The following is a 23,223-nucleotide window of genomic DNA, read 5'->3' as shown; positions in this document are numbered from 1 at the left end:
GGGGCTTCTGGGAAAGAAAAAGAAAATATGTGTTTACTAAACTTCTCTTCCTGAAGCCCAGTGAAATGATTTTCCCTAAAAGGATATCTTTAGTAATGATAATCAAAGATAAAAATAGTCAGGTCCAGACTTCTCTAAAACTTCATTATTTTTTCCTTTGGGTTTTTATGTTTTGGTAGTGTAGCTCTACTTGATCTCTCATTAAGTTTACTTGAAAAGGAAAACGACCTTACTATGTGTTCAAATTGTTCTGCTAAAAAGGCAGAAAAAAATAACTATAGTGCTTACTGTGTTATTAATATTTTAGAATTGTAATAGCCATTTTTGTTTACATTTTGAAACTGGATCCAGAGAGGAAACAGCCCATCCAGCCATTATAGGAAACTTCTAAAAGTTCAAAGTACAACTTTTTAAGTAACCCCTTCATTATCCCTATTCTGTGAATACTGGGTGGTACTGATAATATATTAGCTTCAACAAGGAAAAGATTCAAGAACTACAGAATGGACCAAACTGGAAACAAAAGACCTGAGCTGTGCTCCTGGTTTCACCACTGGTAGTAGTCTGGGCCTCGGTTTTAGGATCACACTGATTTCTAACAAACCCCACTCTCACCCTCATGCTGTATAAAGAAACCTTACCCATAGCCATGAAATGAAGCACCTGGCTGTTCTTCAGACTTCCAACATCGCCATGAAACCTTTGTCCACGTAGATCCAGGTCTGGTGCTTCCTCAAGGCTTGGAAGCAATCACAGGAGAAGCCCAGCCCAGTCAGAAGTTCCTGTATGAGGCACGGTAATGGGGTTTCCTTGAACGTGGGGATCAGTTTATAATGGTCACAAGGATCATGAGTAAACCCAGACAATCTCAGAGGTAAACCATCCAAGTCCCCCAGGAGTTCTTGCACTAGGAATGCCCCATCCATGACTTCACCGGAAACTTCTTTAATCGCTGTGGACAGAAATAGATCAATCAAACCAAATGATTTCAATCTTATGTAACTAAAATGTTTTTAAAAATCCACGACATTGGGGCTTTCTGACATCAATCTATTGCTCTATTTCTGCTTCTAAGACTTTGATATGTACCAAGGCTACATGCACACAGCCGCACACACAGTCACACACATCCCCACATGTTATCTACACACACACTTTCTTCTGTTGAATTGTTGAATAATTAAGGTAGTGATTAGGGCTAAACGGCTCTGTTATTTGAAGAAGTATTATAAACAGCTCCATTTTATTTTTGCAGAGAAAGGCCTCTGGCAAAATCTAGATAGAATAATATGGGGCAAAAGGCCCAAAACTTTGCTGTGCAAAATGTAAAAGGCTGCTTATTGAGAACAGGAAAATTCTTGGCAAGATACCATGGCTTAGAGACATGGTTCCCTCCCTGCACATGGACTTAGACTGTCTGATCCCTGAGAATAATTGTTTGACCTTGAGCGATCTCGTATGAGTGCGTGTTTTATCCAAAAGGCACCCAGAGGAGATCAAAAGACATCAGGAAGAAGAAGAAAGGTCATGTTTACTTCCTACTGGATCCTAAATCTCAAAATAAACAGCATCCGTCATGTCAACAGCCATCGTGTATTGTTCTGCTATCGGTATGTGCCACCCCCACCCCGGTTTGACCACAGCACAGACTTTGGCAAACGTACTCCCGTGTGCAGTCTTGTGTCTAAGGGTATCCAATGAGTCCTAAAATGAAACCAACTCCTACAGGCAGTGAGGGGAATATTCTTAAAGTCGGGTAGAGATAGGCCCTGTGAAATATTTCTTAAAGAACTCTCCACCAGATGAGAGCAGGGTGGGCCTTGATTCAGGGCAGAAAGGCGAGGAAGCTGGATATACTTGCAAAGGGTTTAACTTTTTTGCCTTAGATTCCAGGAATAGTTATATTCAAAGTATAGGTTTAAGGTAGCAGTAGACATGGCTATATTCTAATACTCTCGTGAGGTGTGAGGACCTTCAGTAAAGCTGGATAAGCAGCTTTATGTTAGTGGTAACTTGGCAGGTATGTTCATGTCTGGCATTAAGCAAAGTGCTACCTGGGAAGGGTCACTGTCTGTCACACGTGAGAGACTGAAACTGAAAATTCAACAGAAGGAATTCGACATTTAGGAGTACCCAGAGACGCCTGGGCATCGTCTGCTTTTATGAACTGACTTTATTCTCTTGGTGGTGGAATTGGCAGGAAGAATGTTATTTACCCATCACTTCCAAAGTTTTATTCCTAATTACACCACAATCAGATTTACAGTAACTTGTATTTTCTTATAGTATACGATTTGTTTTTATAAAACAAATATAAATTGGTAAACTTCAATAGCCAAGGTTTTCATCATTTTGAAAGAAAAATTTTACTTGACAACACCTAAAATTACCAATTTAATTATTAATAAATGCTTTGACTTTTCTGGTTCTGCCTTAGAAATTCCAGAATTTCTTTTGATCTCCAAATTTATATCTGTGTAAAAATTCATGACTTAGATAACTAAAACACTAACATAGGGAAAAATGCAAACTAATCAACAAATATTTATTGAGCAAGAACAAATATTTATTGAGTTTCTAAAGCACTATGTTAGCTAGTAGAAATACAAAGATACATAAATGCTGCTCCCAGAAAAACCAAACTTAAATATGTACTCAATAAAATGCTAAGAATAATTTTAGTTTAATTCAAATTTTAGAGACACAAGATTATTTTTGCTCTTCTAGTGGCTTGTAGAAATTTCATACTATTTTCAAAATAATTGAAACGTAAAATTCTTTTATTTTAACTTTACAACAAAATAATCTTTACTGTAACATTTGATGATAGAAAAAATTTTGCCAAATAAGTGTTTTATTCATTAAGCCCTAGTGATCAGACAAAGTATATTGGATGCTAAACTGAAAGCAGGACTTATTAATTATGCTTTTAATTAGTATCCTGACATATCCAGCCAACACAGTGAAAGAGATAAACTCTTCTTATGTGTAACTAAATTTTTCAAACTCAGACATTAGTATTCTCTATGTTTATTGACATACCTGTTGATTAGATCTAATATCAGGTTAGGAGAGTGGACATAAATCAACATGACGCCTGCCGTAAATATCCATTTCTAGTTCCGTCCCTTTGAAAGGAGCCCTGGGCTTATAATTCTTAAAGCTCTTAAAAGCATGAATGGAGTAGGAGCAAGAATTATGAGGGTAATACTTATAGACAATTACAAGATTTTGAAAAAGAATGAGAAAAAACTTTTCAAAGAAAAGTCCAGCAGGATCTTCATAATACCGAGCCCACAAATCGAAATTAAAACTGGCTTGGAGTCGCTCAGTTGGCATTTCTGCAGGCCTTTACTATCTGGCCTGTGAAAGCGCCTTACAAACTACAACATGCCTTCTGCTACCTTAGTATCTTCTACCAGCCAGGCCTATTCCATCAGTGCAAGAGATCAACAATGATCACAAAACTGACAAGAGAGGGCAAAGTATTTGTATTATTGTGGCTACTGACAATAAAAGTTCAGGTTAAATGTGCCTGGCGATACTCTGCAAAATAGGCTTAGTTTTATCTCACCTGCGCTATTTACTTCTTAACGTCCTTCTGACCGCTTCTCTTCTATCTACATGTGTTCTTGAAGAAAGAGCCAAATGGAGACATTATACTAGTGCTTTCAAAGCAACAAGATAGAAAGAGTCAAAGAACTATCACCCTCTGCTGCCAACTCACCCCGAGACATGGCCGGCCCACACATACCCACACATGGGCACTGACCAGTTACCTCCAAAGTCCAGAGCTCAGAGGTCTATTCTCAGCAGAGGAAGTCCAATTATAAAAAGTAGAAACATTTTATATCCTAATTTTCTTCATAATAGTTGTAATAAAAATTAAAATAGGTTTATACCAGAACCTGGTATATATATTGAACTCGCCTGACCTTGTTTTGTTATTCTAGCACCATACTGAGAATCATCAAAATTCAAATAACTATAAATGAAGCATGAATAGAAATAATAACTTGAAATGTTGAAATAATTGCTCAGGGTGATTTAGAGTCTATAAACATAGCTATCAAAAAGAAAAACAGCATTCTTGGCCCCCAAGAGTAAAAGATTCAGATAAAAAATGTTTTCCTAATGAACAGTATGCTTTGGTATAGTATTATTACAGGAAAGACCAGAATTCCAATCATCTTTGCTAAAGTGCATGTCTGCTAACTTCAGCTATTTTGAGATTTTTTTTAAAGTTAAACCATTTCTGAGTTACAGAAAAAATATGCACAGTTCCCTTGTTCATGGAAATGTAATCTATTCATCCATCTTCTTATTTAAATTCTTTGACAATTAACTGAATCTGATGACTCATGAAACAGACTTTGAAATTATGTTCAATACAGTTTATTACTCTCTTGGGAGTGATTGTAATAATAATAGTTACTATTTTTGCATGCTGACTTTTATGCGCTAAATTTATAATTCTCACCAAAAAAAACCCTGCATGAAAGCACTTATACTTAAGGTGCTGAAGACCACTCAGAGTCAGAGCCAAAAATCAAACTATAACTAAAACCAAAATCTGAGCTCTATTCGTGAAGCAATGGCATTTAGATGATTCTCAGCGATCCTAATAAAGTCTTCTTCTTCTTCTTCTTTTTTTTTTTTGTGGAACCACTGTATTTTATGCTATAACCTCAGTATCATGCTATTCAAGCATTGTGAGAACACTGAAATTTTGAATTGCCAAGGCCAGAAGTTTCCTGGTGAAGCAATTTTCATAAAACAGCCACTTTTTGGAAAGTGTACTAATTGAATATTGGGGGGGAAAAATCTCTCTTAAAAAGTTCCGTCAGCCATGATCTTCAAATTAAATGGGAGAGGTTTCTACTGCCCATGCCCAAGGTTCACCTCTCCAGCTGGGTTCTAGAATCTCCCTAGTCAAACTGAAGATCTCCACCTGGTAGCCTGAGTGCTTGTTAGAAACGCACAATCTCAGGCCCCACACCAAATGGCTGAATCAGAATCTGCATTTTAACAAGGTCTGGGATCTCGTTTACTCATTAAAGTTTGACGTGCTCTGCTACATGATACATATCTTACGCTCACCTGAGATCCCTCAATCATCCATCCCATTTCTTTCCTGTGTTCTCAGATTTTCTCTGCAGGTTTTTCTTCCTTCCTCACAGTGGAACACTCTTTGAAAAGTCCTCTGCTGATCCTTCCCCCAACCTGGCTATGACCTCATTTCTCTCCTTACTGCCTTGAAGGAGGTATTTGGACTCCCTAAATCCATGTCCTCAGCACCTGTTCACATCTCAGCCCACTCCAGGATAGTTTAATCAGTACCGAGTATCATCTGGTTTCTATTATGTGCCAAGCCCTGTACCAGATTGAGGATAAAATGATCTGCAAGAGATATGGTCCTGGTCCTCAAAGACTATCTCCATAATTGTTTGACACAGATAACCACTGACTCCCTGTCAATTTCAGTAAGCACTTTTTGTAATCAGATAGAAGGAACCAGCCATCTTCCATAATCAGATATTAAAGAGATTTTGCAAAAATGTAAAAAAAATGCTACTTTTTTCATTTTAAAAAATAGCTATTTTTATTAAAATATTATTTATGTTATTTGATGCCTTTATTTTTTAAATGACTCAATAAATTTTTTTAAAATTTGTTTCAATTTCTATACTTACAGATCAAGAGATAAAGCCCCTATAAAAGCTCTCTGGGTTCCTCAATCATTTTTAAGAATGTTAAAAGGGCTCCTGAGACCAAAAAGTTGGGGAACAACTGGATCCCATTTTTAAATCAGATTAGTTGTTCAACACATCCCTATTATCTATGTAGCTATCAACGATAGAATTAATATCAGAGGGATATGAATAAATTGGCCTAAGCATTTCTCCCGTTTTATTAATTTAGTTAAAGATGTGACTTTCTCTAGGCTTTCCCAGCACAGTAAGGAAACAATAGATGGCTACTAGCCCTGAAAAACTAAAAGCCTTCACTGTAATACCTGCAGCAATTGAGATACATTCTCTTGTCTTCCGAAAATGGAAAAGAGCGAAGTAAAACTGATAAACAGTTGGCTGTAAATGTTTTCTGTGTTTAGTTTGCCCAGAAGCCGTATTTTCTAAAGTTCTTAAAATCAGTACTATTGCGCTCTTATCCTGAATACTTCATACATACCTGATTATTAAGCCACACCGGAATATGGCTATAAGAGTGATTATTTTTATCATATTAAAGAAATATTTAAGGCATTTGCACTTTGTTTCTAAAACAAATCAATTTATCACAGAAATATGTCTTTTAAATTGTACCCAGACCATGAAATATCATGCTTTGGCCTCAATGATAAAAGAAATACAATATTACATTCCCATTAATCGTGTATGTGGTTGTCGAACATGTACACTACCACAGCGGCGGTAGAGAATGGGAGGGACTTCCGGCTTCAAATGCTTAGTATTCAGGGCAGAATAAAGAGAAATAGCTTTCTACTGTTTAGACTTAAAGGAAAATTCAAATGAAATCATTTGTCCTCTACCACATGTAGTTAAACTCTTCAGTAGCTTTTCAATGCAGCTTTTCAGCAGACAGGTTTTGCGACATTTTTTAAGAATAGTTTAATTTACAACCTTTGCATATGCTTCAAGTTTTTCATGTTTAGGATGAAATCAAACCCTCAAGCAATTTGTTTTCTTCTTGGCACAGAGATCTTATCTTTTAGCTCTTAAGGGATACACTATTGAACATAATTTATTATATACCAACTGTGTTTACATGTTGATAAAAGGCACAGTTTTGAACCACCTAAAATGTGTCATTCATGTCATTTGGGATTTATTCTTAACCATGTGGATTTTTATTTTAAATAATTTATACTCATAGGTTTAAAAGGCTTTATTGTTCTATTTCTAAGCATTTTAAATTATTTTAAATAATTCTCAAAATAGCTTTCAATATAGGTTATGTAAATTTAATGCCTCTAAACCAAGAATTCCCAACCACCTTATCAGTTAGACAATAGGTAATGCTCATAATATATAGCCTTTATATATAACTTATATAAATACATAACTTCTCATATAATATCTAGGTGTGGATTGTGGAAATGTCATACTATGAACTCTCACCTATCAAGTAGATAGAAACAACAGACAAGTTCAGAATCACTATTCTAAACAAAGAAGTCAAGAGAAAGATTTAGAATAACTTTTATTCAAAAGCAAAACAAGTATGAACATACAGAAAACTAAGGCATGGTGGGTTGGCCTGATCATCTGACACCACTGGCACCAAAAAAAATAAATGCCCTTCATGACCCTGAATCTTCTACATCAGAATAATTTATTCACTTAAGTGGTCAAATTTTTGAAATAAACAGAAGCAAAACGTAATTTCTGTGATCTGAAAACTCAGTATATTCTCACTTGTTTTTTAGTAGTAACTTTTTTTAGAGCACAGTGGACTTCATTTCAAGCTCTTAACAAAGAATCTTGTAAGCTAAAAACATTAACTATTAAACTTTATGAATATGTGTACAAAGCCTAAATTAGCTCTAAAAACCATTTACAATGATTACACACTTTTCAAAGTAGTTTAACTTCAGTCAAGGATTTAAATAATATGAAGAAAATTTAGACCAGAGTTATTTGCCTTTTCAAAGGATGAACGTGTGTGAGCATGTGTGTACACATATATACATGCACATATGTATATATATGTACACATACATGCACGTTAGTTCCCAGGAAATACATATATATACACATGCATATATATACAAATATACAAATATATATGAAGATGTATATATAGGCAGTTATATACATATATGTAAGCTTTCTCTAAAAGAAATAATTTCTATAAATAGAAAAATTTTTTAAGTGATGAAAATATGCCTCTTTGCAATTTTCTTACAAGCACCAATATAGGAATCTTAAGCTTATAGACATTTGTTTTGAAAGCTTTATTATTATACATTAATGGCTAAAAATCTCAAACTATATTTTCATTAAACGAAATAAGCAGGCTGTATGTTATATACGACCCAATTATAAAGCTTACTTAACAAGCACTGTACACAAATAAATCAGAGTTTTAAAAATAATTTTTACACAGAATTAAAGATGGTTTTCATTTAAGACATAATAAAGTTCAATTCACCATAGAATGCAGTTAATTTCTGCTTTAGTCACAAATGAACACAGAAAATATTAGGGGTTAAATATTATGGAGTTCATAAATACTCTTCTGTTTCAATAATTTAAAGCAAACCATTACATCTGGTGAAAGGTGATGTTTAGTCAATTTCCAAGAGCCCACCAAGGAAAAACATTTGAAGTTTCAGTTCTCATTTTAGTCCCATTCCCCCAAAATATATTATGATCATTAAGAGCAATATACAAAAGTGACCCACAACTTGATCACCCTTAGTGTCTCTGTTTCCATTCAAAATTAACCATTAATCTCTTCTACAAGTGGTGTTTTAAGAAAGTTACTAAACAAAGCATTGTAGGAAATAAAGTTGAAAAAGAACTAGAATTCCAGACATAATCTAAGATGGGAGAAAATTTTCTACAAGGGACTATCACCTTAAAGTGTGTGCTAAAGAATGCGAATTCTAAATGTTGTCCCATAAAATGATTAGGATATTTAACCTATATAGAACATTTAAAAAAAAAAAAAAAAAAGCTCTGAGTTCTATAATTACCCCCCACCCAATATATCTGTTTTTTTTTTTTTATTTAATCTAATGCTTTCAAAAGGTACTTAACCTCAAACACTTCTTGCCCGTTAATGGTCAGCAAGTTAGTATTCTTCATATCAAACTTTGAGAAACTATGTAAATTCTTAGTGAGATCCCATTAAGGACGTATTAAGCAATTATGTAGTAAGAGAAATCCACCAAGGCAACAGGCAGAAAAGTGCTTAGACATAGTTAAAATATTTAAGATAATATACAAGACAGATGCGAGTACAAAATGTAAACAACATAACAAAAGAATCAAACACTGGGTTGTTGTTAATTGGCATGGAGTTGCTTCAGATTCTCTCTTCATCCCTATTGCCAGCACTCCACTCAAGCCCTAGTCACCATAGGAAGGTGGCAAATTTAAATATCTTCCAAAGTGAAGTTCCTCACTAAGTTCTATTTTTTTATAATCCAGTGCTTCTCAAACTTAATATGCATATGAATCCCCTGGGGATCTTACTGAAACTGCAGGTTCTGATTTAGTAGGTCTGGGGTGCCCTCTGAAATTCTTCATTTCTAACAAGTTTCCAGGTAATACTGGTGTGACCATACTTTGAATAACAAAGATCTAACACACTCTGCCACTACCCTAATTGCTCTTCCTAAACTACTACTTACCTTCTGTTATGGCCTCAGGAATCTACATTAACTCAGTGAATCTTGCATAAACATTTACATTAAATTTTATCAGAACTTCATCCTGGACCAATTTGGTCTTTCTCCTAAGGGCTATACTCATTCCAACTCAGCTCTGCATTTGGCTGGCTGGCTGGGTGGGTGGGTAAAATGTATATACAGTAAAGTAGACTTAAAAAAAAATTAAATGAGTTTTGATAAATGTATGCAACTATGTAACCAAACCCACACGAAAAGATACAGGACACGGCCATCACACCAACCCTATGTTCTGCCCCAGCTGTATAAATACCCTTCCACCTCTCCACTGTCTCCCACCTATCCTTTAAGATTCAACTGAAACACTCCCTTCTTCAAAACACACCCCAAAATCACTCACATACCTATCTAAATTACTACAGTAGTTCCCCCTTATCCATGGGGCATATGTTTCAAGACTCCAGTGGATGCCTAAAACTGGATAGCACCAAACCCTACATATACTGTTTTTTCCTGTACATACATACCTTTTCACTTACAGGAAGCACTTTATGGCTTCTATGTGGTATATCCAAATTGCTGGCATCACAGCTTTTGCGCTTTAAACACAAGCTCTGAGATACGATGGCACTGGATCTGATAACTGAGACGGCTACTAAGTGACTAACAGGCAAAGAACATATATGGTGTGGATACACTGAATAAAGGGATGAGTCACATCCCAGGCAAGACAGGCCAGGACAGTGTGAGATGTCATCATGCTACTCAGAACAGCACACAATTTAAAACTTATGAATTGTTTATTTCTGGAATTTTCCATTTATTTTCAGACTGCGTTTGACTATGGGACCACGGATAACAGAAACTGCAGAAAGCAAAACCCTGGGTAAGCAGGGAGCTGTTGTACTTTTAAGACCTAGCCAATCGCTGTGGCTCACTGAACAAATAGTGCACTCATCACAAGTCTCTCTGCCTCCATTCTTACCTCCCTCCCCAATGTATTATCTACAGAGTAGTCAGAGTGATCTTATAAAACTGTAAGTCAAATCTGGCCACTCTCTTGCTTGAAACCCTCCAAAGGTTTAGCAACACACCTGCAACAAATCCAAATGCCTTTTCCTATGTTCCTGTGTCACTAAGCCCCTCCTTCTCTGACCCCACCTCTTGCTACTTTCTCCATTAGTTTCTGTGCTCTGGTCACATGAACCTTCTTTCTGGTCCTACAACACAGGGAGATTTTCCCACGTTAGGGACTCTGCATTAATGATTCCCTCCAGTCTTCCCCACCTACTCTCTATTACTGTCTACCTCTTGCTATTCAGAGCTCAATTTCAAAGCTACCTCCTCATAAGCCTTCCCTTAGCACAAAATCTAAAGTATATACTCAGTCACAAATCTGTCTCTACCACAAATCCGACTTTAATTTTCTGCATAGCATCTGTCATTGGTATGTATTTTACAATGTGTTTACTTGTCTCTTCTCACAAGAACATAAGTTCCACGACTATGGTACTTGTTGATAGTGTTTGATGCTATAGCTCCAGCATCTAGAAGTGTCTAGCTCATTACAAGTAGCTGCTCAACAAATGTTGCTAAATAAATATGTTAACATATGTGAGGTACATTATGAAAATTATGTCTGTGTCCCAATACAAAACATTCTGTAAAATTTAAAGAGAATAAGAAAAGTACTGCTAGTCATCAAGCAAGGTAAATCCTTCACAAGAAAGAAACAAATGAAAAGAACAGTTTTAATTTGGGACAAAAATAATATAAAACACAGATTAAGTCAAAGTTTAATTCACATAAAGTTTAATCAGTCAAGTTAATGAAAATATCAAAATGGTTGAGTTAGTTAGTGTATGGCAGCAGAAATTTAACTTTTCTTGCAAATAATACAATATTTGGTGTTTCCGTTATTGACAAGCTATGCTGCAGAAAGAGCAATTGCATTGAATCTCAATTCATCAGGGTCCCGTTCCATAAACTTCTTGCAAACTTCTATGGCATCCTATGGGGGAAAAAATGTATAATTTTTCACTTTATAAATGTTTTACTTACAAATTATAAATGTTTCATATTTTCCTAATTCATACTAATGTTACACTGCAAACTTCTTTTTCTAAATAATAAATAAAGCACACCAGAAGAACGGCTGAACGGTTGATGGCCTAATTTGCTTACTACAAAAGTATAACATACAGTAAGTGTTCCTTCTTAACACTTTTAAGAAACTTTTAACCTGAGAATTACAGATTTCATTAATTCTAAGCCTCATAATTTGTTCATAAATTTAAAAATCTCTTAAAATCAAGATCAAGATACAAATGATGGTATCTTAGGTTCAATGAAATATGAGATATGATGTGTAACTCTTTCAATACTATTCATGTCTTTTAAAAATGTGATACTTGTTTACACAAAGAGCTCTGCAAACTTCTTTATTTACTGTAGGTTTTTAACATTAGTTCAAATTTTTCTGTTTTGGGTTTTCTCAAGAGAGCAAGGACAAGGGAGCATCCAAATACAGATAAAATATTATACAAGTGATCTTTAAAGATGTTTTAAACATAATGAGAACATTAATAACATTTAAAATGGGCCAAACAAGTTTTATTGTTACCTCTAATAATGTGTCATCACTAGTTTCACCATGGTTAATTGGAAATGGTTTCCGTCCATCTGTAAAAAGTAGACAGACAGTTGAATGTTTAGCTGTTTGTATAGATAATGTACTTTCAACTTCTATTTTTCTCTTCTCACAGTAAGGCAAAGTTAAAAGATATTTAACATAATATATTCTAAAACAGATATTTTAAATGTGCTACCTATGGATATTTTTAACGTTAAAAGTAATTAGAATCTTACTTTCATGTTTGAAAGCCTAAATTATCTTCATAAACAGAAATTATTAGAAGTACATATTGGCTTTAATTTCCTAAAGCGAATATGCAAAAATAAGAAGTCAGTTTTGTTAAAGGTTATAGTCCCAGTTTTTACCCTCGGAAATACAAAAAATTCTTTCTTCATTTTAAAATCTAGATCAGAAAGCTTTTAATACTGACATGTTTATACCAATGAAAAAAAGTCATCACAAGGTTTATATATTACTACTACTAATTGTGTTCCACCGAGGCAGTAATATTGAGCAATAATCTAAACAAACAAGGATTACTTTACTGACCACCAACAATAATTAACCATAATTGTAATCACCTTGAATAAACTAGTATTTTTAAATATTATGAAAAAATGAAAAAGTCTAGAATTATATAAACTCATGTTAACTCAAAGTTAACTGATAACTCTATATATCCAAATATATAATCTCAGATGTTTTATAAATGGTACTTCAAGTTCAATCCATAAAACACAATTTCTTACATAATTCTATAGCTTCCAAACATAGTAAAAAAAATTTTTTTAATAAAGTTTTGTTATATTGGACAGTAGAGAAATATGAATATTATTTACCATGTTATATGTGTAGTATAATCATTTAAGCAATAAACAAGTATTAATTAAGCAGTCACTACACGCCCCACACTGAGCCAGATACTTTACTTTGCAATTATGTAAAACAACTTTCAAGTTGAAAGATTTAATATAATTTTTTGAATCTGTGTATGTATATGTATATGTATATGTATATGTATATGTATATGTATATGTATATGTATATGTATATGTAGTGATGGACTTGGACCATAGATACTACTTTTAAAGAAAAATATGAGAAAACATTAACCAAACTAAAAAGTAAGATTACTTAAAAATGATTTTTCCTAAAAACCATATGCTGTTCTCTTAATCACTATTTTCTATTCACTAACTCAATACTCCTTTTGTTAAACGTTTTTTTAAATTTATTAGGAATCCACATCAAGGTTACTGCCAATTTCCCTTGCAACTGCCCATCTTCTTTCATCTTGTACTTATCCTTGTTCTCTGACATCTTAAAGATAATGGCTGTTCTTTAGAACTCTGAAGTTCTTTAAACTCATTTAAAGAACGTAACCCTCAAAGGGCTCTCATTCTCTATCAGCCTTATTGATCTTTCTTCTTGCTAAAGAATACCTAAACCAAACAAGATTTCTGACGTTCTTACTTCAAACCAATTTTAAAACCCATTTGTGTTGGCATGCTACAAAAGAGGACCATTCTTCATATGTAGCTTACCCTTGATATATGTCTTTCCTTCTATTGCTAGTAAACCAGTCAAATTGAGTTTTTTAGACAACTTTTTGCTTCCCATTGAAATGATCAGAGATTTTTTTCCCCGAAATATCTTTTCTAAATATGTTATTTTTTGTTCTATTACTAAGTCTCTCATCTTAAAAGTCACCATTACTTTTATAGTCTCTGATTATGGATCATATTTGTCATTTCTCTGGCCTTTTCTGAATCTACTTTCTTGACATCAATAGAATGTGTCTGGTAAGTCTCAGCACTCTGTTTAGGTCCGCTTTTACTAGTTATTTTTTATTATTCAAAATTCAGAGTAGAAACAAAGCTTCCAGTAATCAGACATGTGAAATTTCCAATCACTATTACGTCTTAGCTTTACGTAGATTTTATAGACTGAATTAGCAAAGCATGTATCTTTGGCAGTGCTCTGCACATCTGTTATGTACTCCACAACAATGAATTCTTTCCATTTTAGTTCGATTCCTACGCAAATCACTCTACTACAGTACACAACCCTTGAGTACACACTTCTATAAATACCATGTTCTTTCCTTGCCTTGTCCTCTTTATTACATATTCCACACGTAAAACTGATTTAAATTTTATGGACCACATTTATAGCCACAATCTAAGTCCTTTCAGAACTCCTCTGTCTTTAAAAAAGGAAAATGAAAGTGGCAAGTTAATATTGAAAAGGACTTCATTTTTTTTGTTTGTTTCTTTATTGTGGCCTTTTTTTAACCTAAGAAGGTCTTATGGAGAAGGACGAAAAGGACTCATGGGTACTATATACCAATTATGAAAAGAATCATAAGAAGTTCTCTGTCTATAAGGATCTCTTTGAAACAGTCCCTGAAATAGTCCACCTAGAGTTACACTTTTTAAAAAATAAGTACAGATATAGGCTAAAATACTAAGTAATTAATCATGGTACTTTGACACATGCCTTCGGAAACTGTTGCCAGAAAATATACATCCTGTAAAGTCTTTTAAAAACTCAGATTTAATACAAAGAGATGGTACAAAAGCCTGAAAACTAGTGATACTCATTACTGAACACAAAAACTAGTCATGAATATTACATTATATTTTAAAACTCGTTTCAGAATCAAGATGGGCCATCTAGATGTTGATAAGTAACTCAATAATTTAGTGAAGACCTAAGTGATTTATAGGAGTCTTCTATAATGATTTTTACTTTACTGCTTTGCTTAAATTCAAAGGCGGTATGCAAACATTCTTGAATTATAAGTTGCTTGAACACCAAAAAATATTATTTTTTCTAAAGTCTTAAATGGTAAATTTTCATTATGCCAACTCCATGTTATAGGGCAGTCAATTAATTTAAGTAAACACAATAAATAGCAAAAGCTTTGTTTATCATAAATACAGACTTTCTCATTTTTCTCCCCCCAATTTTTAAAGTTCTTACCTAATTCATAGAGATGACCGTCTACGTGAACTAATGCAATAAAATGAAGATCTACTTTTTCATCTATACTTGGTGTCTAGAGGGGAAAAATACATATTATATGTTAGATGTCAAACAAATCAACCAAGTACATGTAAACACAAATATCAAATGACATGAGAGAATATTTATCCAAAATAATTCAAGGCTTAAACTTTGATATGGCAGACAAAGAGTGAATATGTATTTACATTTATAACAATGTGCTCATTTATCAACAAGAAAAATGTCAATGAAAAGCACATCTTTCTTAATCTCAACAATTTAAAAGCCTAAAGTTTTGTTCACCTTCAAAGCCCCAGTGCTTAGCACAATGCCTGGTATATAGCAGATGTATAATGCATACTTGCTGAATAAAATGAATGCATGAAGTGATTTCTCTAATTTTTGAAATTTGAAATAAAGTTTTAAAAAATTAATAATAGCATAGTTTTTAAAAAACTATTTTCAAGTTAAGTTTTAAAACATCAGGAAATTTCTTCCTTTATTGACTTGACCTTGATAATCTCATTTTTGAACAATGCAATATAAATAGTTTTAGAATTAAAAGAAAGTATCTTTATTCATTCTAGATTCAAAAGTTTAAAAAGGAATAGATACAAGAAAATAACCCAAAAGATTAATGGGGAAAAATAAGGATAACAGCAGATTAAAGTATGATTAACTGTAGCCTATGATTTTTCTCTTGCTTTCTTAGTGAACTATTTGAAATTAAAACTATACCTAGTTTTCATTTGTGTTTTTTGCTTATCAAATTCAATTTGCATGAGCAAACTAGTCTACATTTGTTAGATATTCAAGTAATTATGCAAAATGAATACATGGTTAACTAGCTCTGTCTATGATATACGGTAACTACACATTTAAAACTAATATGTGTTAGCTATATACCAAATCTAAATGGTTTGAAATGAAATACAATCACTGTTAAATGCCAAGTATAAATATGAGAGGCGAACATTTAAAAAAGGTATAAAACAAATTATATTTCATATTACTTAACATCCTGTAACACAATAGTACCTTAACCCTAAAATGTATATTTTTTTCCACTCAGAATTATATAATCTTTAGTAGTTGTAATATAAAGTTTTCAGGTGCAGAAATTGAAAGGCACAGAAGAAACGTTATTATTTTGGATTTACTAAATGCTTCTAAACCATTTTCAGACTGAATGACTCAATTAAATCAGATTATCCTTCAGAGAGTATTTCCCTCAAGTTTATGAATGAGAGAACCGCAACAAATATTGATGTGGCAAACTAGCTCTTCCTAACTTCAACTTAAAACTAAAGAATTCCGCAGTTGGCAGGAATCAAAGTTAACTAGTTTTACCGTTGCTCCAATACCAGACTCCTCTCTACTGCAGCCCCATCTTGCGGTACCCACTACAACAACAGAGAACTGTCCCTGGTTTTGAGGCAGTCCGTTCCATCTTTGGACAGTTTTGTTAGTGTTATCCCTCAAAATGAGGATAAAATGTTTCCCAGTGTTCTCCAACACCTTATAAAAAGTCTAAGTTCTCTCTTGAATATGATATTTCTTCAAATACTTAAAAATGATGATAATGAGTTCCCTTACTTTCCTGGTCAGAGACTCAAATATATTAGTGATTATTCAGTCCACTACCCTCGTTTTACTAAAAATCAGAAGAGAAACCAATTTTTCATGTCTAAACCTAGGTAAGTCTACAGACTTTCAATTCTATAAAAAGAAATTCTTATCCAAGTATTATTTATCCAACTAGGAAGCTGTCTTGTTTTACTCATTTTACACAATTCTCCAACAGGATATCGATTATTTTAAATCTTTTGCGCTATTATATTTTCAAATATTATTATTTTAACACCATCTATTCTTAAAAATAATACATCTTATAGCTTCTATTTTTCATGTTTGTCAGTAAATACAACTGTGCTAGAGATAAAAGTAATATAATTGGAGTCGGAGACCTGATTATATACCTAATCCTTGAAAGCACCGAGTTTTTATCTGTTTTGAGGTCTAAAGAAAATACATTAAAGTATTCTGTAAACTGTGCAGTGTTATCTAAATATTATGTATTATTACAATATTAATACTACATTATCACAAATGTAAGAAATCACTAAATCTAGTGACTCGAAATTTTGAGTCATTGTACCTTTTATCCAAAAGTACACACTGAAAAATATAAAACCCTGAAGAGGGCATGAAAGGCTTTCAAATTATTATAAAAGATAAGTAAGGCTTAAAAATTCTAAGCCTCCCATAAAACCTCACTACCTGTTACAAGTCTTCTCCTTTGGTCAATTTCAATTAGTCTGAAAGTCTGAAATCTGCAATTATCGAATTGTTTAAAAATTATTCCACCAAAACAAGAATAAATAAAAAGTAAATTCCAGTAAGTTTTGTTTCAAAAAGTGACCAAAAAGTAACTAAAGGCAAAAAACAGAAGCTATAAATTGGATCATTTTTGCTTATATTTATACATATTATTTTTAACAAAGTTCCCTAATATAGAATACTTATCTCAAAAAATTAAAAATATAACAAATAAATTAGATAGAAATTAATTAAATACTAAATACAAAATTCAAATTATAAAAAATATATTTAAATTTAATTTATAATTGTCTAGCATTTAATACATACCAGGAAGTATTCTAAGTGCATTATAAGTATTGACCAATCAGTTAATCATCATATAAACCCTACGAGGCAGGTAATATATTTATTTTACTCTCAAGAAAACTGAGGCACAGAAGTGTTAATAAGTAACATGCCCTAGGTCACACAGCTAGTAAGTGATGTAATTTGGTTTCAAACTCAGGCAGTGTCATTCTAGAATCCATGTTCTTAACCACGAGATAATGAAAATATTTATGAAGCTATAAAGCAATGGAATTAATATGGAGCAAAGATCGACAATATATAAAAACACAAATGGGAAAAACAATTTTTATGACATGTTCATTTACATTTAGAATATTTTTAAGTACACAGAAATTGATTCATATTTATAATCAATTGTGCCAAAGTCAGAATTTACAAAATTAGGATTTTACTCTGATCATATAATTCATTTCATATCTCCTACTTTGCCAAACAGTGTATGGCACAGCAGGGAAGCAACAAATATCAAATGATAAATGAATAAAAATGACAAATGCATACTGTGACCCAACGAGGATAATGAAACAGGAAGACACCAGTTTATTGATACTCAGAACAAATGAAAGGCTATTTTGATGACCTTACTGATATCTGGTGGAAGCAGATGTTTAAAAGTGCTAAGACATCGCTTCATAATTGGAGTATAGCTCTAGAAGAGTAAACAAGGGGGAGAAAGGGATGTTTGACACCAACTTTTTTTTAAGCATTAAATGTATGTGTAATTAGACTTCCTCTGGCTTTGAAAGTCATGACTTACAGAAGCGTCAAGTTTCTTATAAATGTATGGCATACAGCAAATCTTTCGGGTGTAACATTTCTAGGTAGGCTCTACCAAAACACAGTCTTTGCCACTTACAGTGGCATGAGAGATAACATGAGAAATAAGAGCTGTAGTTGCTGAATCCTAATGTTTATTTCAATTATGAGAATTTTTAGAATTCGATCATCAACCTTAACATTTAAAATAATTAGCAAGATTACAAGAACAAACGTACTTTTTAATAGTTTGCTAATATTATCAACCTAAGAAGGAGAAATCACAAAATCTGTGGGAAGCCTGTATCAATTCACAAGGAGAAAATCTTCACCTCCTACTTGGAAAGATGTTTAGAAACTGAATAGGCAGGGAAGATTGGGTCAAGATTAAACCAAGTACCTGAGCCACCTCAGGGAATAAAATAGCTTAGATGAAATACCCTACACCATGAAGGATTAGATTAAAGATAGAATAAGTATAGCACCCCAGAGCATGACAAGAGACTAAAGTCATGTTCGGAAACATGAAAAAAAAACAAAGAGATGGAAAAGAACTCAGAAGGTACACAGCATTTGTTGACCTGAGTCAACTAAATGAAATCAGAAAGATGAAGGGGAAGAGAACACATATTCACTTTAACAACTGATAGGAACTTAAACGTTATCGTGAATGTCAATCAGTACTCATCGAAAGGCAGGCAAGCTTATGTTGGCAGGCTATGGAGTGGAAAGATGGATGTTCACCGAGACACTGGTGAAAGTCCAGGTAGACTGCAGAGCACAGAGGTATGCTTGCAGTCTTACTGGGGGAAAAGCTAATGGTTGAGTGAACCAAGAGGAAAGCACTTTGAAGACTGAAGAAGTTTAAGAAAAAAAAATGGACTGCCCTTGTCACTGGAAGAAGAGTTGGAAGGTTGACTACACTTACAACAGAATGGAGACCCAAAGATGGTAGGCGTAAGAAGGGTCGCCAGCGACGAAGACGGAGAGATGGACTGGTAGCCTTTGCAGGGTCTACATGGTTACGTTTGACCCAGGGCAGGGATGCATGGTGACACAATGATGAGGCCTTCGTTCTGCAGTGGCTACAATGAGGCTGTGATGAGGATGGCGAGGAGGACTACATAATTAAAAAAGAGAACATTTTACTTAGACCACGTTACTGGGTGATCACTTATTCTTAAAAGCAACGTATGGTCTTACTAGTATTTATATGGTCTAGTACTTTTAATGAACCATAATCTAGAAAAAAATGTAATGAATATTGGTTAAAAGCGGGTAAAGTGGAAATATATAACCAACGTATCAGGTTATATGCCATAGCTTCTGTAAGTGCACCTCTCAAATATTTATATATCCTCATTTGCATAGCACAGACTCATGGAATTAATTATTTAAAAGCCACTAAAATGGAATTAATACATCATTTAAAAAAAAAAAAGGAATGCACATACATAAAACATGTTAACACATATAAAACCCACCAAGAATAATGTGTAGAAGAGAACTGTATGGTGATAGGCCCTGGTAAGAGGAACTTGAGAGAATAAGCTCTAAGGGAAAAACTAAAAAACAAAATTTCAAAATATAAAAAGAAATGAAATAAACATCTCTGAAACTGTCCTCTTACTTAGGCTGACAAGTTAAATGGAAATGATCATGGCCTATTAACCATTTTTTAGTAAACAATTGTATTAATTAAAATATGTATCACTTATTTTGTGCCAGGCACTCTTTTAAGCACTTTACATGTATCAATTTATTTAATCTCCCAGTAACCCATGAGATAGGTACTATAATTATTCCCATTTTACACATGAATCAGAGCTCATGGAGGTTAAGTAACATAACCAAAGGCACACTGCCCCCACGTGGCAGGGCTGGGATTCAAACACAGGAAATCCGGTTCTAGAATCCAACAATCTCAACTGCTATGGTGTACAGCCTAAGTGGCCAAGAGGAAGATTTCAATACTAATTTATTAGACCAGAGCCTAATGAGGAGAGAAGTAATTCTCTTAAAATTAGATATTTTGAGTCACCCTTTCATACAGTATTGTACCACAAAGCCGAATCTGACCCAACAGTCTTCCATAAAATGAACATGCTTTCAATAATTGATTTATGGTAATCCAAATAATTTTGTAATTGTCACCTCTAATAAATAACATCATATGAAATAAAAAAACAACTTCAAGCAGTATAATAAAATTATAATCACTTGTAACCATAGTGAGAAGCAGCAATAAGAATAGTGATATAAGCCCTTGCTTAGTGACAATGGATTATATTAACCATAACCTGTTCTCTTTAGGAAAGGAAAGGGGTTTCCCCTGAATGATTTCTAAGACTTGTTCAATCCTGAAAATTCTATGATACTAATTATTAGTACTTTTGATCTATGTAAACAGTACACTAACCTAAAATAAAGCTATTGTTGGGATGAGGGTATAAAAACATGTTTGTAAATACGTCATCATCTGCTCGCAATAAGAAAGGGCTAATCAGAAACACATTAATGAATATCAGACTGTTCAGAGGACTAAACTACCAGTTCTGGGATTTGATTTTACCCTTTCAGTTTAAAAAGTTAGCCTATTACTCTTTCATGGGTGCTGGCAGAAGACGTGAGGACAGCGCAGAGGGCCCAGATGGATGGCTGCACACAGAGCAGGATGCATACAGGAGAGGAACACTGAGTGTGGGGAAACCGATGTTTTATAGCAAGCAGTAAGCAAACTTGTTCTTTCTTCAGAAGCAGACGTTAGTTACCTCACCCGTCACTATTGCTTACTGTGAGAAAAGCAATTTCCAATTTCAAGTCTAATGCTTTCATGGCCCTCTTCTTTTGCCATTTTTGAAGAGCCTTTTAAAAAACTTTTATTTAAAAAAATAATGTCAAATTTATAGTTACGAAAACAAAAATAGTACAGGAAACACCTAGATTTGACTATGACATTTTACCCTGATTTGCTTTATCGTCTTTCTTACACGCTTCTCTCTCTTCTTCACTTTGCACATAATTTTATTTTCCTGAACCATTTCAGGATAAGTTATACATATCATGGCCCTTTACTCCTAAATATGTCGGTATTTCCTAAGACTAAGAGAATTCTCATGGCAGTAATGATCAACTTCATAGTTTTATATTGATAGAATACTTTTATCACCTTCATAATTATACATAGATATAATACTTTTATCTAATCTTCCATCATATTTTAATTTTCACAGTTGACCTATTCATGTTCTTTGTAGCATTTTCCCTCAGGATCTAATCAAGGAACAGGTATTGAATTTACCTGTCGAGTCATTTTACCATCCTTTAACCTGGAACATTTCCAACAGTCTTTCATGACATTGGCACACAGCTCACTTCATGCATTTTCTAATAAACAGTTTTCTGCATTAAAAATCATGCTCTCTGTGAATACAGACATTTTTATTTCTTCCTTTTTAACTCATATGCCTTACTGCATTGGCTAGAACCTCTAGTTTATTGTTTCTTCCTTCTGCTTGCTTCGAGTTTATTTTGTTGTTTTTTTCTACCTTAAGGTAAAAGCTTAAGTCATTTCTCATATAAGCATTAAATGCTGGATATTTCTCTACTGCCTGCTTTTTCTTTTTTACTATAAGCATTTAATGTTATATATTTTTCTCTAATCCTTGATTTTGCTGCAACCTGAAAATTTTTTAATTTTTAAAAAGTTTTCAATCAACTCAAAATGTTTTCTAATTTCCTTTGTAACTTCTTTGATCCATGAGCTACTTAGAAGTATACTCTTTAATTTCTAAATATTTAAGGACTTTCTAGATCTTTTTTCTGTTACTGACTTCTAGTTTAATTGCATTATGGTTAGGAGATATTCTTTGTATGATTTAATTTTTTTAAATTTGTTAAAGTTTATTTTTTTATCCAGAACATGGTCTTATCCTGAACATCCCATATGTACTTGAAATAATCAGCTGTTGTTGAATGGAGTTTTCCATAATTCTTAATAGGGCTAAGTTGTTTGATAATATTGTTCAGGTCTTCTATGTTCTTACTAATTTTATGTGTCTATTTGTCCAACCAGTTATTGAGATGAGTGTTGAAATCTCCAGCTGTAATTGTAGATTTATCTATTTCTCCCTTCAGTTTTATAGGTGTTTACCTCATATTTAGAGGCTCTATTTTTAGCTTCATATATAAATTTTGTAAGATGTATGTATTCTTGGTGAATTGACCTATTTTTCCTTATGTAATGTCCTTCTTTATCACTGGTAATATTCCTCCTTCTGAAGTCTACTTCATCTAATGTTAATATAGCTATCCCAGCTTTTTTTTTTTTTTTGATTATACATCTTTTCTCATTCTTTCCATTTTAATCTTTCCCTGTTTTTATGTTTAAAGTGAATTTCTTGTAAGTTGAGTCTTGCTTTTTATCAATATGATAATCTTTCTTTCAATTTGTGTTTACATTTAGACCATTTACATTTTATTTTGTTTAATTATTAATACAGCTGTATTTAAATCTATCATCTTGCCAGTTCCCTATTTTTTCCACCTGTTCTTTGTTCCTTTTCTGACTTTTCTGGATTATTTTAATGATTCTATTTTATGTGTACTACTGTCTTATTGTTTACACTTTTTATCTTTTTTAGTAATTGCTCTAGGATTTACAATATATATCTTTAGTTACGGTGTACCTTCAAATCATATTGCACCACTTCATTACATTACAGCAGTATCATCCTATTCCTTCTGTTCTTTGTGCTATTATCAGACATTTTACTTT

General features: G+C 33.3%; 1 protein-coding gene across 4 annotated transcripts in view; it reads right to left on the bottom strand.

Annotated features, from left to right (window-relative positions):
* Positions 1-11,160: 11,160 nt before the first annotated feature.
* Positions 11,161-23,223, bottom strand: part of UCHL3 (ubiquitin C-terminal hydrolase L3) — a 40,473-nt gene continuing 28,410 nt past the window's right edge. For 3 of the 4 annotated variants that reach the window (XM_039886892.1, XM_039886893.1, XM_039886894.1), the window contains 4 exons: positions 19,375-19,566; positions 14,997-15,072; positions 12,000-12,058; positions 11,161-11,387 (listed from right to left, as the gene is read on the bottom strand). In XM_039886892.1, the coding sequence (XP_039742826.1) occupies positions 11,304-11,387; positions 12,000-12,058; positions 14,997-15,072; positions 19,375-19,566 (411 nt within the window). In that variant the 3' untranslated portion in view covers positions 11,161-11,303. The remainder of the gene's footprint in view (positions 11,388-11,999; positions 12,059-14,996; positions 15,073-19,374; positions 19,567-23,223) is intronic. The other variant, XM_039886895.1, reaches the window with a different exon arrangement.

This window comes from Pteropus medius, unplaced genomic scaffold, assembly GCF_902729225.1.
Source record: "Pteropus medius unplaced genomic scaffold, Ma_sr-lr_union100, whole genome shotgun sequence".
Taxonomy (NCBI): domain Eukaryota; kingdom Metazoa; phylum Chordata; class Mammalia; order Chiroptera; family Pteropodidae; genus Pteropus; species Pteropus medius.
Note: the sequence above shows the minus strand (reverse complement) of the source record. Positions and strands in the feature narration are given on the sequence as shown.